Genomic DNA, 19,252 nt, shown 5'->3' on the forward strand with positions numbered 1-19,252 from the left:
CAAACAGAAGGCACTTAATACATATTTCTTTCATGAAAGAACTAATGAAGAAGTGATTCAAACCACAAAACTGTTCAGCTTTCCCTTGTGTTTTGAATAGCAGATTAGAATGAAGAGCCATGATACGCACTGTTCTCAAGACATGCTCAAAACAGCTACTTTGAAACAGAGAATGGATGCATCTAACTCTGTAATTTAAAATTAGGCATCCTTGGGGCGCCTGGGTGGCTCAATGGGTTAAGCCTCTGCCTTCAGCTTAGGTCATGGTCTCAGGGTCCTGGGATCCAGCCTCACATCAGGCTCTCTGCTCAGCAGGGAGCCTTCTTCCCCCTCTCTCTCTGCCTGCTGCTCTGCCTACTTGTGATCTCTCTCTCTCTGTCAAATAAATAAATAAAATCTTTAAAAATAAATAAATAAAATTATATTAAGCATCTTTTCCAAAATCTAGACCAAGTTAATCTATAGCTAATAGATTAAATCTGTAATGGGTTATGCAATTATATAAGTGATACTGTATAAACCTATATTGTCATACATGAGACATATTCCATTATATTTTGTTACAGGAAAAATGTGATTATAAAGGTTATATATAGCCATTTTTCTTTGAGGAATGAAATAGGAGGAAAGGAACAAAACATTTGAGGATATAGACTAATATATTATCAGAAATTATCTCTGAGTAGTAGAGTCATTTTCTTTTTTTTTAAGATTTTATTTATTTATTCATTTGACAGAGAGAGATCACAAGTAGGCAGAGGCAGGCAGAGAGGTGTGGGGGAAGTTCACAAATCTTGGAAATGAGCTATGTTCATCAGAAAAAAGGCAGAGAAACCAAAAGCTTATGACTGAAAACACTTATGGCTTTCTCAGGTCTGGACTACTGTTTCCCTTATTTAAAGAATGTTGAAGGGTATGGATGGTTGAACAGGGCTTTATTCTTGAAATAAACTGAAAAGATACTATGTTTTAATTTTTCTTCATTTGGAATTCATGTTGGACTTCACCCTACTTCACTTAATACATTTTCTTCTACTTTCTGCTTTCAGTGGAAGGGGTTAGAAGTTAACACAATTTTTTAGGCATCCGAGAGTTAAGAAATTCACCCCTTATCTCTGTCTACTTCACTGCTATAGAAATGGCTGTATTTCTTGTCTGTTCCATAGATCCCTCCCTCAAATAAACAAACAAATAAACAAATGTTCTGCCCAAAAAGAAAAGAAAACAAAACAAAATGTGAATAAAGTCACTAATAACTTTCTGAGAGCTACTTTTTTTTTTTTAAAAAAACCTCATACTTGTCAAGGTAAAACCTGATTATACCACAGAAATAATTCATCTCTAAATAATATTTGAGAACCTGCTTATTTGAACAGCAATAAAGGAAACAACTACTGTTTGCTCCTTTCAAATGAATAGATTTGTTTACAACTCATTTTTCATTTTAAAACAATGTGAAAGTCTATTTAAGATTTTACCCCTTATATTTAATTAACTAGTGAGATGTCATATTAACTAATGAATATTTTCTGGGTGGTATATTTTTCCCCTTTTCATCATTTTTCTGTAAAATGTATTTTTCTCCCTCTCCATACTTAACTTTTTCCCTTTTCCCGTCACAATTTTAACATTTTTCTTTTCATGTCAATAAGTCATTTTAAAGTACTTTTTTATTTTTTAAGTTTATTGACCACACATTTGTTGTTCTTGAGAAATGAAGCACTTTGCTATTCATCACTTGAATCTGTTTGACTGATTAGGTTGTAAATAAGGTAAAATATCAGAGGATTAAAACAAAGAATCCTTTCTTGTATGGAAAGAGAGAGAGACTACCATTGTACTACAAATTGTCTTCAATATCCAAGCTCGTGGAGATGGAGCAGCCCTTATCTGGAACATGGTTTGGCTTAGATTAGAAGGGACATGGTAAAACACAGATTAATTGTTAAAGTTTCTGCCTGAAAATGACACACATCACTGGAGCTCACACTGCATTAGCAAAGTCAAAAGTTTACTCTCAAGTTCAAGAAGACGGGGATATATAATACATGTACAGAAAAAAAATTATTTCATATGTATTTAAATTGTATAAAGTATATATCTTGTATATATCATATATGATATCTCATATATATCATAGATATTCTACTGATAAGCCCATATCAGTATATTTTTCGAAGTCAGAATTTTTCATGTAGATAGCAGCATATATTTGAGCACTAAAATAAACAAAATAGAAGAAAAGTTGGGGTTCAAATCCTCATGTTGGTCTGTACTAGCAGTGGTCTTAGTCAAAATGTAGTCTAAGAACCCTAGTAAATTAGAGATAACAGTATTAGTGTAAAGATCAAATAAGATAATCTGTGGAGGATCTGTCATGCTATCTACCATATGGTAAGTGCTCAACAAACATTGCTCAGTCAACTATTCTCCACAGAGCCTTGGGTTAAAGGCTATAAGGAAAGTCAGTACGAAGATTTTCATGTTGTTCTAGCCATTTAATATCCCACACTCCTCAGGAGACAATGCTTGGCAAAGAAACAAAAAGAATAGGGGCACCTGGGTGGCTCAGTCAGTTAAGCATCTAACTCTTGATTTCAGCTCAGGTTATGATCTCATAGGTCATGAGAGTGAGCCCCACAGCAGGCTCTGTGCTTAGCAGGGAGTCTCTTCTTCTCACTCTCTCTCTGCCCTTCCGTACTCTCTCTTGCTCTCTCTCTAAATTAAATTTTAAAAATCTTAAGGAAAAAAGGGACGCCTGGGTGGCTCAGTTGGTTAAGCAGCTGTCTTCGGCTCAGGTCATGATCCCAGAGTCCTGGGATCGAGTCCCACATCGGGCTCCTTGTTCTGTGGGGAGCCTGCTTCTCCCTCTGCCTCTGCCTGCCACTCTGTCTGCCTGTGCTCGCTTGCTCTCTCTCTCTCTCTGACAAATAAATAAATAAAATCTTAAAAAAAAAAATCTTAAGGAAAAAAAAGGAAACAAAAAGACCATAAAAATCAGAGGTAAGTTGTACAATCTGTTGTACTGATAAGCAATACAATCTGTTCTGGAATCTGACTAGATCACAATGTATCCTTTGACTGTATCTAGTTTTCTCCCAACCAAGTTGCTGAAGACACACTATTTGGTGAAGAATCTTAGGGAGCAAGTCCTTCAGGGTATACTCCCTGGACTTTCACTACCATTTCTTCCAAGTAAATCTGCATTTCCTCCTAGCCTCCCTTTTTTCTTTCCTTTGAATCCCTTCTGGAAGGAAAACTAGAAAGCAGGCCCTTTATAGGTAATTTAAGTTAAAAAGGATTAGGAGTCACAAAACGTCTACAAGAGGGCCCAGATTCAAATATGATGATAAATGTTGGCATCATCCTTTGGCAAAACAACAGAAAGTAGTGGATAGCTAAGGCTAAGGGTTGGTTGACCTTTCTAAAGGCATTCCCATTTAGACTGTTTTAAAATGCAGGCCAAGTAAAATATAAATGAAGGCAGATAGCTTCCAGGTTGCAGACTATGACCTACATCTCGAGTTTCTTATCTTCTGTGCCTCGTCTTGCCTCTGTGAAAGCAGAGAGAGGATGGAAGTCCTAAGATGAAGGGCTTCTGGCTTGGACATAAGCAACCTTAAATTTCATCTACCATTCATATAGAGATTGCACAAAATATTATTTGAAAAATAGTTCTGTGGCTAAAAAGGGAGTCTAGATTATGAAGCTCTCTTATGCAGGGTTTCAAGACTCTCATCTGATTTACTGTAAGTGAAGACTACACTTTCCTTTTCCCAAAGCCCTGCCACAGGTACTCTTTCATATTACTGTCCCAAGAATCTAGTGAGGAAGGAATACCACTTTGGTATTTATGATCAAGAATATGGCTACTTAGAATTTTCATTCAATAGAATAAAACTTTATCAAAGATAAAAGGGAGGTTGAAATGTTCTTCACAGTCAGTGTTTTTACTAAGTCTCTAATGGCCCATTCTTCCCAGAAAAGACCAGATTCTGGAAAGGAAAGACAGAATGTGAAATCAAAGTGTTTGGGGGATGTGGGCTCTTCCTGAGGTCTCAGCAAAAACCATACTCCTGATTAGTAAGACCCGTTGGAATTACTTTCTCACTATCGTCTTATAATTCACAACTTAAGCATGATCTAGTAAATAGAGGTGTTTCCATGGCTTCTGCTTCCCATACTTCTTATCCACACATCTGAGAAGAATTATGGGCTCTGATATTAAAAGATCAAATGATATATGTATTGCCTTTTCTCCTACATCTTGATGTAATGAAAAAAAAAAAGTCTCTTGAATTGGCTATTTCATTCTCAATTGCACCAATTATTTAAAAGTGTCATTTATCTACAGACCCTGCAGCTATATCAGTGCAGCTGGAACTTAATTTAATCCATTTACTTATTTGTTCAATTAACATTCAGTGAACACTTAAAATGTTCTGCCTTTACTGCAGGTGTTCTGAAGTAGTGGGGGAATTGGGACTTCCCAACCAATCCCGGCAAGTATGGACAACATAAGCAGTAAACATTGGAAAATGGGTAGTGCAAAAATGTCGTTGCCACCTGCAGTAATCCAATCTCCAACACGGCTTTTGAGATTCACAGAGAGGTTTTGCTCTTAAGAAATGCATCCTTTGGGGTGCCTGGGTTGCTCAGTGGGTTGAGCCGCTGCCTTCGGCTCAGGTCATGATCTCAGGTTCCTGGGATCGAGTCCCGCATCGGGCTCTCTGCTCACCAGGGAGCCTGCTTCCCCCTCTCACGCTCTGCCTGCCTCTCTGCCTACTTGTGAACTCTGTCTGTCAAATAAATAAATAAAATCTTTAAAAAAAAAAAAAAAAGAAATGCATCCTTTGGAAATATGTATATATATACATACATATATATGTATATCTATGTACTAGTATATATACTAGTTTATGTAGACTTATTTCAGCATTACAGAGTTAAAATATATACAATGGAATCTCATCACTATGACATCACTAGTCATAATCATAAGCAGTAGGTTTGTTATCTCTCTTAGCCTCAATTTTCTCACCATCTGGTAGACTAAGTTGAGTTGCTTTATGGGATTTTTGTGAGGAATAGGATAAGGTATATAAAACATGCAGCACAATGCCTGGTGTGGAAGAACTATTCAGGAATCGGTGTAGGGACAATGAGGACAATGACGATGATGACGAAGCAGTGTGATGATGAGGATGATAACGATGTTACCTGTTATCACATTTCTTTTAAGTGAAGATTAAAAGAAGACGACTTAGCAGTGGAGGAAACAGAGGAGTGAGATATCAAATATTCACTGATAACAAAATAATTTTGCTTTTCAGTTTCTTGTCAAAGGTCACCTATAACTTGGACTCCATTTTAGAGTAGTATATATAGTAGTATATTATATAGTAGTAAATTTTATATATATATAGTATAAATTATATAGTAGTAAATTATATGCAAAGGGATGTCAATCACAATAACTTTGGAAGCGTTGTTGAGAGATGTACAACTCTACCCAAGCAAGATGAGAGCTTAATAAAGCCGAAGAGGATGAAATAGGTATATGGAGGATACAGACACACACACACACTCCATATATATTATAATAGATATTTTTCAATCATGTAGCTCTTCATTGCATGGTTACTGTGAACCAGGAACTGCCCTAAATATTTTGTGTGCATAATTGCAATTAATCTTTATACATTTTTTTTTTTTTCCACAGAGGAACTGGAAATCGTGTTTCTAGCCCACCTGAGAGAGCTAGAGAGCCCTTGTTCAGAGATGAGCAGAGTTGGTGGTACAGACAAGACAAAGGCTTGAACAGAGAAATGACTCCAAAGCAGAGGCTGTGAGGACCCATCTCACACAACTTATACTTAAGGAATTGTGCCTCCTGCTCAGTTTGAACGATTTCTGCCATAATCCACAAAATGAGTAGCAGAAATCCCATGTACTTTATTCATTCATAAATATGCAATTTAAGGACTTTGTTTCCCTTCAGAAGAAGAATATGTCAGGCTTGCATGTGGGAGGAAAGCCCTGGGGTGGTGGAAGGGCTCTGCGCAGTGGCCAAGCTGCCTTGAGGAGACTTGAGGGAACTGCCTCTTGTCCTATTTGCCCTTGAAGGAACTATGAGCGCAGAGATTGTGTAGTCCCTAGTTTATCTTCTCCACCATGATCATCTGGGACCTGACTACTTCTCTGACTTCCTCTCCTCCCAGGTCTACTCTCATGTTCTCCACCAACCTGCTTCCAGAATACTGTGTGCTGGGTTCCCTGTCCCACAGGAGCTCTGTATAGGCTATTGACTCTGTTTATGACCCTCTTCCATCCCACTGCACCTGGTGAACTCCTGCATACTCCTCTGATTTCAGCCTAAGTCTCACTTCCTCAGACCAACCTTTTCAGATTTTCTCTAATTAGGCCAAAGCCCTTAATTTTGGGGCTCATGGCACCCATGGGCTTTTCCTTTTGGCAATTATCAAATATACAAATATACAAATACACTCTTTTACAGAAGTCTGTTTTGTGTGTTTTAATCTTGAATCTTGTAAACTGTATATCTAATAATCATAGTTAAATTTTATGTTGCCCTTACCATGTGCCAAATGTCATTCGGAGTATTTTATGTACATTAATTCATTCAATATTCATAATAATCCTGTGTGGTAGGTCCTATCTTACTTCATTAAATCTAATTACAAAACACATCCTTATTTTGTTAATTGAACTCTGAAATGTCACCTCTTTTTTACAAATCAGAATTTTGAGATAATGAGTGTTTAAGCAACTTGTTCACAAAGGCTGTGCTGAAAGTAACAGAAGCAGGATGAAGGCCAGGCAGGATGATCCCAGAGCCCGGGGTCCTGACCATGCTGCCATCTTGCCACCCAAAGAGAGTTACATATTGGGGCTTTTTCTGAAACAGCCATCCCCAGAAATCTCAGAGGACATGAAAAGCCATTGGGTAAACATCGTGCCACCCACTTCACCATCACTATTTGACAGGAAAATTAAATTGCCTATATAGTAAAATATTTTATACTTTATTAAAATAAACACATATTGAAATAGTAGGATGCAAATGTATCCAAGCTTTAGGAAGCACATAATACTTGTGATGCCTTGTGTTTGATGCTTTATAGTTTATTTCAAAAACAGTTTTAAAATTCCTACATCTATAATTTCACCCAGGAGTTCATTTATATCATACAGGACAATTGCAATTGATTTCCTTAAATCACTTAGCCTTAGCACCTTACACCAACATCAAGATCCTGATATTGAGATTGTGATCAAACCCACTCTTGTCTTTCTGAGCTCCATCCTGTGGCAATTCTGTTCACTTTTTTGGTTGGTTGATCCCCACATATGGCATGCTCATTCCTACCTCTGTGACTTGGCTCATGCCTGTCTCCCTGGAACATTATCTTTCTCTAAACTGATAAACCCTGCTCTTCTATTAGGACCTCTACAATGCCCACCCTCCTACCACCACTTGAATCTTGAAACTTACATGATTTCCTGCACCCAGTGTGGGATTGCCAAGAGCAGCAATTTTGTTTCCTTTCCTCTATTTACTTTAATTAGCTTGATGATCCCAAATCTTGATTCCAAAACATTTATGCATTTTTCTATCACTGATAAAACCTTTGCATATAATAGTTCCTCAAGAAATATTTTTGGCTGTTTAATAAACAAATGAATGAAAACCATCCACTGGCTTTTTCTTCTCAGTGACTTTCCTTCATCTAAGGCAGTGGTGATGGTTTTGGAAGATTGACCAGGAGAATGAGGAATTTTCAAATCCTGTCCCTGACATTCATTACTATCTCTGTAAACAGATATTGAGAATTAACAAATTCTCAGAATTTCGGATTAGATAGTTCAGAGAGTATCTGAGTCACAGATGTGTGGATATCTACATTCGTCATTTGAAATAAACTTATTTGTGAATTTGCTTGTTTCTTCTAAAAATATCAGTTAAGCTATTCCTATGTCAATTACTGTGCCAGGATCAGAGGTACATAAGTGAGCATGGTATATTCATTGTTCCAAAGATTTTAGACAACAATAGACCTAAGGAACGCGAATATTTTTCTGGTACATTAGGGTCTCGAAATTTAGTACTCCGAGCAATAAGCCTCAGAGCAACTAGGGGGACAATGGATTATTAGCTTAGTGGATGGCGGATGCAATGAGTATTTAATGGAGGAATGAAAACATTCAGAACCCAGCTGTGGATCCCCAGCACTATCACCGAGGTTTCCTCTGAAACCAAATAAAACAATAAGAATCCTTTTCTCGTTCTCTGCCCACAACTGCTTTGAATTCATGCTACAGAGGGCACACCAACAAGTGAGGATTTTAGGTCTGCATTCAGGACAACCCACTTTTGTCCCTTGGGACTTTTTTTTTTTCTTTTATTATAAAGGATGACCTGTAATCTTTGCCTGCATACCTAAAGTCTGTCAACAACAACAACTAGAGAGAATTATGAGCAGACAGGAAAGATGGCAGGAGAGAAGGGGTTCCATACACTTCTCTGTAGAGCGGAGAGGAGCAGATCAGGCCTCCAGACTCTAATGGGATCCACAGGGACTAAGTGCAATTTGGTATAAATCCAGGTGTGACCACTCTACCCAGACTCCTCCACCCATTGCCTCCATGAAAACTCCTTTTCCTGGGCTATATACCTCAGGGAACCTCTCCACCTCTCCCACAACAAGGGATTCAGACAGGTTAGGAAGCCAGTGTTCCTTGACAATGAAGGACAACAGTAGCTTTTCCCTCACAAGCAACAGATATTGGACATGTGATGACTGGAAGTTAAATCTCTGAGTTATTGCTCCTGCGTGAAATGTTTAATAGTGTTGCCCAGGAAATGTCAGGACATCAGCTCAGCCTCCAGGCAGGTACAGACTCTTCTTGCCAAGAGTGCTTTTAGTTCCACTTCCACCCCCAGAGTGAGCATGACAAACAGATCAAGGTGGAGAGAGTGCTGCTGCCAGAGCAAATATGGGCTCCCACGGCCCAGGAGGGACTGACCCAGAAAGGCAACCTCATGCTGGCATTTTCATTAACAAAGAGGAGGCCAGTGTCTGGCACAACTGAATGAGGGGAACTAAGTGATAAAGACTCTACACTTGCAGACTGCATCTTGAGAAAGCACAGGAACAGACTGAGACTTAGCAATAAGCATTCCGAAATCATAGGGCCCTGAAGGAAGGAAATGATGTCTCAGAGTAGGGAACAACAGTGTGCAAGTCCTGGAAGGGTAGCCAGACACTCTCCCTCCAGGATTCAAACTGAAAATGGATTATCAGCAGTGTAGAGATGAGGAAGCCGAGGTGGATGTGCAGAAACTACTGATACTCAGATGAAGAAACATTGGTAGAGCCAATGGTATTCTATGCCGAATGAGGGAGGATGTGTTCAGACAGTCTCAGAAAAAATTATTGGTCATTTTCATAAAATTCTAAGCTAGAGAACAATTCTTCAACTACATAGACATGACTATTAAGGTCAAAAGCCAAATGTCCATGTTGAGCAAAAAAGCCCATTTTAAACCAAAAACCTAATTCTATCAGATGTGGTGCATGTTATTTGTGCATATGCAGCAGTCTGTAAAAGTAACTACCCTCCCCCCAAACTGTAACATGTATAACTGAAGGAGAGTAGGAATGAAAATGATACTTAGAAGCCCATGGTTGGATGACGCTGCAATTCATTCACCCTTTTCTGCCCCATCTAAGACACATACCAAGAAAGATGAATGCCAAGTGCATAACAAATTTTTATTGCTTTAACAAACTTTGCCTAATTTTCCATTGAGTATATTATTAATAAACTACAGAGTGACATGAGTTGAAATTTAAAATACCATTTCTAATAATGTTACATAACTTCAAAACAAACCCAATGTCATGTGAGTGAACTTATTCCATTGAGAAAAAAATGAAAAAAAAATTTCATTGATTCAGTGAAGACAAAAGGCATGCAGAATCTCAAACAAGGAGTATTTGGGCTTCTATGTCAATGTCATGAGGATATTAAAGAGCTTTTTCTATTCTTGGGTAAATAATTCATTTGTATTGATTGGTGAAATTTACTTTAAGGATAAATATGGATCTGCAAGATCCACATGTGCTTTTGTCGAAGTTTATCTATATCCAAACCATAAAACTGCTTCAAATTGACCATTACTATAGTGGTTTCTTCAACCCCACTCTGCCTTCTGCACAGCAGGGTAAGATGTATAAGCGAGATGGTTTGAAACATCTCAAAGCCACTAAACTTAAACTCTCAAGTTATTACTGCAATAAGCATGATTATTATTTTTGCTTACTTTTATTTCACTTCAGATTATCTTAGTCTATATCTGCCCTTCATCTTGAATTATAATGTGCATATTACCTTCAGAAATACCACTGAGTTTAAATTGCCAAAGTTGCAGCTTGTGAAAACGTGAGGTAAAGTAAGAGGGTTTTTTGTTTTTGTTTTTGTTTTTTTGTTTGTTTGTTTGTTTGTTTTTGGCCAAGTCATGATCAAACTAAAATATAATAAAAATAGAAGACTTGGGGTACCTGGACATATTTTGTGAAATTTTAATTCATATTTAATCACTGATTTCCCCAAGAAATTTTTAAGTTCCAACTATTAGGTACTAAATTGGGCATAACATATGTCTACTTCTGTTTTCAGGGACTTGTTAGTCACAGCTCTGGAGGGAAAACCATTATGCTATCATTTAGGTCCAATGACATTTTCTTTGGAGGGATTGTAGCAGACAAGGAAAAATTTCCAAACTAGTAAGAAGCATAGCTTAACCCTACAAGACAGTTTGTGAAATTCTCATATTTATAAATCCATGGACACATTGTATACCAACACAGAAAAACACAGATAAGCCTAAGATTTAGCAAGCGATAGAACACTATCTCTCACAGTATTTTTAAAATCAGTTTTATGTTTAAAGTCTCAGGAGGAAGGAAAGTTCTGTTTAACTGAGAGCATGGACTAAACATTCAGACTTACCCTTCTGCTCTATTAATAAACACTCCAGTTCAAATTTGATATTAGAAGCCTGGGTTAAGAGGATCTGTCTCTCTAAGCTAGATTCTTGGTGAAGACCACAGAGAGGTTCAGATAATTCACAAAGATCATAAACTGACTGATGAGGTTTGATTTGGTGCTAATACACGGATGGCTGAGTTGAAAAAAAAGTTATCTGTAGTCTTTGAATTATTGATGTAATTACTGAAAGGGGGCTTTTAAATGTTTAAAGAGATGCTACATACCTTCAAGATCAAATAACCAGATCTAAAAATAAGCGTTCTTCTTGAAAACGCAAAGGAAAGAAAACTTTAGAACTAGAAAACATCTCATTTGAAAGGAAAACACAGGGACCACTCTGCTACTACCATTTAAATGACTTTTATAAATGTCCTCCATTGAAGAGAATGTTAGAGATGATTGCTAGAAATCTGAGCCTTTTTTCAAAGAGAAATTCCTTCCTGAGAGTTTTTCTTACAGTTGGGAACAAGGACCGTCATGACAACCAGGAACCCAATAGTGAAGATCCCAGATAAACACATTCTCGATTTGAAGAAATACCTGTGGCTTCACTTTAAGAAAAATCAGAAATTCCCTTAACGCCCAATAGCAACATGGGCAAGAAGAGTCAAGCCTTCAGTTGTCTGTAGGAAGAAGGGCCACATAGAGTTTAAAGGACTAAATTTGCCTACAGACCAGGCACATACATACCATATATATTTGTGACCTCCATGAAGCAGGAAACATACATTTTCTATAGTTTGGGTCAGTGTGGAATACAAAGAACCTTTATCTTATTTCAATAATCCTTAGCCAATGATCTCCTGGGATTCATAACTTTAAATACACAGGCACACATTAACAGTGAAATAGGAAAGAAATGGTGCCAACAAATGTTTTTCAACAATCAATGATGAAGAGGGGTTAAAAGAGGCATCTGCATTAAAGAGGTCTCCTCTTTAATAGTAAAAGTAATTTGTCAAGGGTTTTCATCCTATTTCAGGATGAAATATTTCTCATATGAAATTTTCATTCCTCATATCTCTGACATGCTAGTTCAGATTATTAGAGGTAAGAATATGTACCTACTTAACTTATGTTTTGGCCTTTTATTTGCTTTAAGTAGTATATTTACAGATTGATAATAATTTTTTTTGTTTCCATCTTTTTGCTATTACATAAGAAGCAGCCAGCACTTGAAATGTGTATTTCATTTTAAACTGAAAAACCCAATTCCTTTTTTCAGAAGTCTAGATGCTATAATGGCTAAAGTTTAGACTCTAGAGTGCAACAAAAGAAATTTTAAAACCAATGAATTTTTGCAGAAGATTCTTACCCTGTTTTAGCCTCAGTTTCCTTGTCTATGGAATGAATGGAAGTAACAATGTTTATCCCATAGGATTACTAGGAGAATTAGATAAAGTAATAACATTTAACACGGAGTTGGTACATGGCATAAAGACCACTGTTTGTTTTGTTTTGTTGCCTGGTATATTCTAATAACCTAGAACAGTGCCTGGAAGGTCACGGTTGCTCAACAGATATTTGTTAAATTCATTGTGTGATTATCCTAAGGAGCTCTGATATTGGGAAGAATTTTACCCATCAGCAGCCTAGAATTTCCATTTCTCATCTTGCAAACAATATCACTACATCATCCCCAAAAGTTATATAGCTCATTCTCCTACCTCTGACATGACTTCACCCAAACCACCAAAGACCACTATTTTATCCTTAAAATATTCCTGAGGAGGAGGCTGCTGAATCCTCATAGAATCAAAAACTCTTCCTCCCTTTGGTTATACGTTATCTGCTTCTGCGACTTCTTTTCTTTTTCCTTCCCCTACCTCTGTCACTTTCTTACTCATGTCCCTTTAGAACTGTTCTGTATATGCTGCTTTTTTCTCTACAACATGTCAAACTCATTTTGAAAGGCAGTCCTTGTGATTTGTTCCCATAAAACCAATGGGGACTTTGGATGCAATAAGCCAGCCTGCAGGCACGAAACATCTCATCCTAAGTTCTACACCGAGGCCAGCCCTACAAACCAGCTATTGCCATAGAGAGGATTCTGGTAAGGTTGGGTTCCATTTGGAAATGGTTCTCTCAGATAGTATTAATTATCTTCTTTCGAAGTGTTCAGGAATGAAGCCTATCTATGCTGGGAGGGGGAAAATTTCACATGTAAAATGATGACTGTTGTAAACTATTCTTTCTTTTGCTTTAAAGGAAAAATCTCCTGTTCATGTGAATTGGTTAAAAAGTAAAGAAAGGACACATGGGTGGCTCAGTTGATTGAGCAGCTGCCTTCGGCTAGGGTCATGGAGTCCTAGGGATTGAGTCCCACATCAGGGTTCCTGCTTGGCAGTGGCGGGGGGGGGGGGGGGGGAGAGGGGGGGGGGGAGTCTGCTTCTCCCTCTGACCTTTTGACCTTCCCTTTCTCACGCTCGCTCACTCTCATTCTCTCTCTCAAATAAATAAAATATTTTTCAAAAAAGGGCAAAAAAATATTTAAAACTTAAATTCCCTTCTATTCTTTCTTGTAGATATCTAGGACGGTTCTACAGCCTTGATTAAAACATCTTTAGTTACATGCACCTGGTTTTTATAATGTCCACATTTTCTTGCCTAATAGAAGGGGCCAAAATAAAAACTTTATATGTAGATGCCTCTGTCATTAACCCTTTTTTCTTTGGTAGTAACATGGAAAACACTAATTTTAAAGATACGAAAATGGAGAGAGAGTTATAACAAAAATTTTTATAGGATTTTCATCTGATTAATTGTTGTTTCCTGATATGCAATATAAAAATGAAAATGAAATAGAAATTTCTCAGGTTGCAGAAATTTTCCTAGTTTGCTGGAATTTTTGCGATAATATACAAATTATAATCTTTTATCTGGATGGCCCTAAACTTTCTGATCAAGTCAAACAGAAATATGTCTGACTATCCGAACAGAAAAATGGTTATTTGATTCCTAAATATGCAATAGGCAGTCTGCCTTGGCAAAAGACGGGTTGACAAAACAAAGTACAGATTTCATCCAACTTGATATTCCGGTGCCTACTTTGCTGACCTAAAGAATTACTTACAATGGTCCTGCAACAGGATATAGCAATTCTGTAATGAATTCACTGGAGAATGGTAAATATCACCAGGAAAAGTCTCAGATCTCATTCCACTCATTCTGCCAATCTACAGAAACCTGTATCCATGGGAACCTCAATCCCTATCAGGAAGTGTGCACTTGATACCAAAAAGGGTAAGAATGTTTCCTGGAACAGAAAAAAAGAAAAGAAAAAGAAAAAGAAAAAAGAAAGAAAAGAAAAAGCAAGCAAGAAAGCAAGCAAGCAAGCAGCTGGAAATTAAAATGATAATTTTAATACTATAGAATATATTAATTTCTAGGTGGGGGTAGCCTACAGAGATGATAGATGGGAGAGGGATATTTTTGGTGCATTGACCAAGAGGGAAGGACATTAACTGGGCACAACTGGGATGAGTAGCTCTGACTGCATCAATCTGGGAGAGAAATGTCAGCAGTTAACAGGATAATCCTTAACCCAGGGATGGGTGATGAAAAGACCACCTTGAAAGTGAAAGGGTAGAAAGCCACTGAAAATATTTTCTCTGGTGTCAGACATTAGTTTATTCATCCACTCATTATTGAACGTGAAGAGCACTAATTATTGAGTCTGAGGCTCAAGTTGGGCAATTTGCTCCATGTTCATAATTTTATCCTTCTGAATTCTAACTTGAAAACTGACCTCCTTTGAAGCTGGTAAGTGTGCCAGAATGCCAGACTGAAAAAGCAAAATGTTCTGTGTAACTATGGAGTCCTTAACCCTTACAAGAAAGGCATTTGATGGGGAACATATGTTATGTGGATATTGATAAATGAAGAGATTTCCAAAAGTCAGAGGGCATAATTAAGAATATTATATTTTCTAATATTCATAATTTTCACTCATGTCCTAAGACAAACAGAAAGGGGATCATTAGAAATTAAGGGTTTGGGGATGCCTGGGTGACTCAGTCAGTTAAGCCATTGCCTCTGGCCCAGGTCATGTTCCCAGAGTCCTGGGATCAAGTCCCACATCAGGCTTCTTGCTCAGCAGGGAGCCTGCTTCTCTCTCTGGCTCTTCCTGCCACTCTGCCTGCTTGTGCTCTCTCTCTGTCTCTCTGACAAATAAATAAATAAATAAAATATTAAAAAAAAAAAAAGAAAAGAAAAGAAAAGAAATTTAGGGTTTGATTTCTTTTCCTGACTCATTCATTGAGTTGTACCCAGAAACTCCATAAGCAACAAATATTTTAATCCAATGATTCCCACTTGTGATAAGGAAAAGAGATATTAATATTTCTCATTCTTCTTGTTTGATAAAAAAAAACCTTCCAGTTTTTCTAATTAAAAAAATCTTTACTGGATTATGATTTCATGGATATTTTTTAAGTTATCATTCTTATTTCAGCCTGTTGTTTGACTGCAATGCTGGTGACTAAGAGTGGAACTATCCTTGTAGGTGGTATAAACCCTCTCCTCCCTCTCAAGGATTCTTTTTTTCCCTACATAAATTAGCATAAATTGATTTTGCTAAAAAAAATGAATCTTGATTAGCAGGTAAAAGCAAATGTATCATCAGAAGAAGGACCAATCTTTTTGATGCAGTTTCAAGATGTGCATGGATGGGCCACAAATCTGTCACTCTCCTTTAGAAGTTTCTGCTGTTCCCCCACAGAAGAAGGGTTTAAATATAAATATACATAGTACATTCATATTTCCTGATTAGGTTCATTTAACTATGCTTTATAGCACAAACATCTGTTATTGTATTTGCTGCTAGTTTTTCTCATGTATAAGCCCTTATTAGTGGGCTTGAATCAAACTAAGTCTCGAAATGCTGCCCACTCAGAAATTCACTCAGGGGGACAGATATCATTCTCAGCTCTATGCATCTTGTTCTTATCACATATTTGATTACTACACAGTGGACTTTACTCCTGGGGGAATATTCTCCAAGTTGTTTTTTTTTTTTTTTTAAGATTTTATTTATTTGACAGAGATCACAAGCAGGCAGAGAGGCAGGCAGAGAGAGATGGGGAGGCAGGCTCCCTGCAAAGCAGAGAGCCTGATGCGGGCTCGATCCCAGGACCCTGGGATCATGATCTGAGCCGAAGGCAGAGGCTTTAACCCACTGAGCCACCCAGGTGCCCCTCCAAGTTGTATTTTTAATTAAGTTTTTTTTACCTATAGTTATTTGCTTTGAGCTATGCTGGAAATCTACCTACTTTGAAGAAGAGACCTTGTTTATAGCTCATTTTGAGTAAAGGGTCATTTTTTTTAAGATAAAGAGATTATTTGGTAATTGTATAATTTTTCAAGGTATATCTGTTCTTTTGGCATCAGTCCTGCATTCTAAACTCCAGCCTGTGGAAAGCTAACATAGGATCAAATAGACATTAGTTTTTCTAAATGAGACTTACGATTCTTGAGCTTGTGGCTTTGGGAACTAAGATATACAGCTAGTCGTTTAGTGATATTTTTAAAGTCTATTTTCTCAACTAAATTATAAATTCACACTTTTATCTGAGAAAAGTATGGTCATAGATGTCATTCTTGTAATATCCACTCTTGGAAGAAAATCACAGTAGCATTTCAACAAAAGGAACTCCCTTTTTTGCTTTTTATTCTCTACATAGTTCTGGAAAAAAGAAATATCTGGATTCCCTAATTCCTTTCTGCTCTGCTTTCTCTTTTTGGGAGTGGACTGTGTCCTGAATAATGACTGTGTGACAGTGCTGAGTGGAAGGCAAGGAAGACCTATGGCTTTTACCTCCTAGGAAGTTTATATGCTGAGCCAAGGCAACTCAGCATTTTGGAAGAATAAAATAATTCATTACAATAAAAAGTTAGCACTTTCCACATAATTGATAATTATCTATTAAATAAATCCTTTCCCTATACAATTTTGCTTAAAGTACCATCCATACATTATCATATTCTTAACTTTATGCTTTCTTATGTTTCACACATTCTTTTACCCAAACCAGTCCTCCTGGTATCAACTGATATTGAATGTTTGAATTTTACTTCATCAAACTAAGATGACATAGTTGTTGAGATAACTCATTAATGGCAATGTTGTATGAAGTGAAGTTACAATTATAGTATAATTTTGATAAAGTAGAATAGGGAATGCATGTTCGTAATCTTGTGTGAGAAAAAAATGAAACTTAACTCTTCCAAAGAGGGAGGGGCAAGGTAGGGAGAGAGAGAGAGAGAGCACGCGCGCACAAGCATGAGCAGGGGATGGGCAATGCACTAGACCCTAAGATTGTTATGAAGTCCTTCATGAACTTAATTAAGTATGAGCGCAGTGACTGGTGTTATAAAATGACCCCAATGACTTTTATTTTAAATGTTATTAAAATCACTCCAGCTTCATTCCCATTAACTCTACTTCCTAGTTCAATGATACATTTCATGCAGTTATATTTTATGCAACACCAAAAGGTTTTTCAAACTGGCCTCTTCCTTTTAATTACAATTACAAGCTAATACAAATAGATTTTTAGAGTCACACAGAACTCTTTCTACTTCTGTTATCATAACTTACTCAAGAATATAGTTAGGTGTTCCATTTCCCCAATGGGTCATAACTCTTCCTCCATATATGTATTCTGATGGACCCATTTAAACCTAACCCTCAATATACAAAACTGCTCAATACTATGGAGACCTGAAAGTACATTTGTGGCATCAAAACTCACTGTAATCTTTATAATGTTAAAAAAAAATGTGTCATTAATCATCAAGGCTGAACTTGACTGCTGAGCTTAGTTAGTTTCTGATGTTAACCTAATCAATTGGCAATAGATACAGATATCTCGAGATTGAAAAAAAAAATTCATCTCTAGATATCAAGAGAATCACACATGTCTGTCAGGTTAGGCCAGGTAAAGAAAATATAGAGATTAAATGGGAAAATATTTTAAGAAGTCTTCTGCTTTCATTGAAAACCAAGTCAAGAGCTCATGTCAATGTTTTAATTCAAAATGATAAGGTGAGTGTACTTAAGCTTTTACAGAAGACTAGGACTCATTTGAGTCTCCAATGTTCATTTGGTAGCAAATATAAGATACTGTCTGTGACAGGAAAAGCCGGACAACACCTAAAATGTTCATTCATTCGGCAAGTTCATTCATGCAGCAAGTTCATTCATTTAGCACCTACTTACTAGGTGCTGGCCAGACAGAGGTGACAATGACATGATCCCAAATATATGTTGCCTCCAACGTTTCACGTTAATTGTGCATTAAATTCTAAAGGTTAGTGAACTTACAGAATTAATTAAGTGTAAAGTTAAAACACTGTGTTTCACCAGGACTTTATAATACAGGCACTAGTGTAGAATTGTGGGTTTAGTAGACATGCCGTCCTCTAAATTCACTCATGACTTGCACTGGGTGGATTTTTTTCTTTGCTGAGCCTCGTCTGACAGCTGCACAAGTTTCCTCTGGCTTCTCTCTTTTAATCAAGGGCTTTTTTGCAGGAGCCTTCATTCTCCACATCACAACTGGGTGCCGGGGCCCAGCAGGACTCTGAATTCGGATGATCTTCGTTGAAGCAATGTAAGACATTTTCACTGTTTGCACCACAGCATTCATTAAATTTTTGGCTGCTTGGATCAGGGAGGTGACGCTGTCCAACTGTAGGAGGAAAAAAGACCTATTATTCAAGAATGCAATCAGAAATTTAAAGAGATTTAATGTTATAGAAACTGAAATGTTTCACTTTGCTTTCACCCCAGAAATGAGTTAATCCCTATTTTATGTATCTGTGTAAATTATCTACATTAATCCATCCACCTAAATTTATCATTTATTTATCTGATACATAAATATATTCATATTCTCTTTTTTAAAAAATAGAGTAATATTATTTATTATTTTCGATATGAATATATAGTAGGATTATATAACCAATAGCCTGATGAAGCCTAACGGTTACTATGATGAGATGATATTTTAAAAAGATTAATTTCCATCCTTGGTTTTCAGTTAAATGGATGCTATAACTTCTATATAATATTGTAAGGTCCAGGTCTAGATGGTCACTGCTTTCTTTGTAATGAATCTCCCTATATGCAGAGGTAATTCTGAGCCCTTTTTATAAAAGATGGCAATCCTCAAGA

The 19,252-nt window shown here is 37.0% G+C and overlaps 1 protein-coding gene across 1 annotated transcript in view; it reads right to left on the reverse strand.

Moving 5' to 3' along the window:
• Positions 1 to 18,479: 18,479 nt before the first annotated feature.
• LOC111144805 (catenin alpha 3) overlaps positions 18,480 to 19,252 on the reverse strand; it is a 1,765,227-nt gene continuing 1,764,454 nt past the window's right edge. Inside the window, exon 18 of the mRNA XM_022499291.1 lies at positions 18,480 to 18,767. Coding sequence (XP_022354999.1) covers positions 18,480 to 18,767 — 288 coding nt within the window. The remainder of the gene's footprint in view (positions 18,768 to 19,252) is intronic.

The sequence above is a fragment of the Enhydra lutris genome, unplaced genomic scaffold, assembly GCF_002288905.1.
Source record: "Enhydra lutris kenyoni isolate GAN:26980312 unplaced genomic scaffold, ASM228890v2 scaffoldscaffold12, whole genome shotgun sequence".
Classification (NCBI taxonomy): domain Eukaryota; kingdom Metazoa; phylum Chordata; class Mammalia; order Carnivora; family Mustelidae; genus Enhydra; species Enhydra lutris.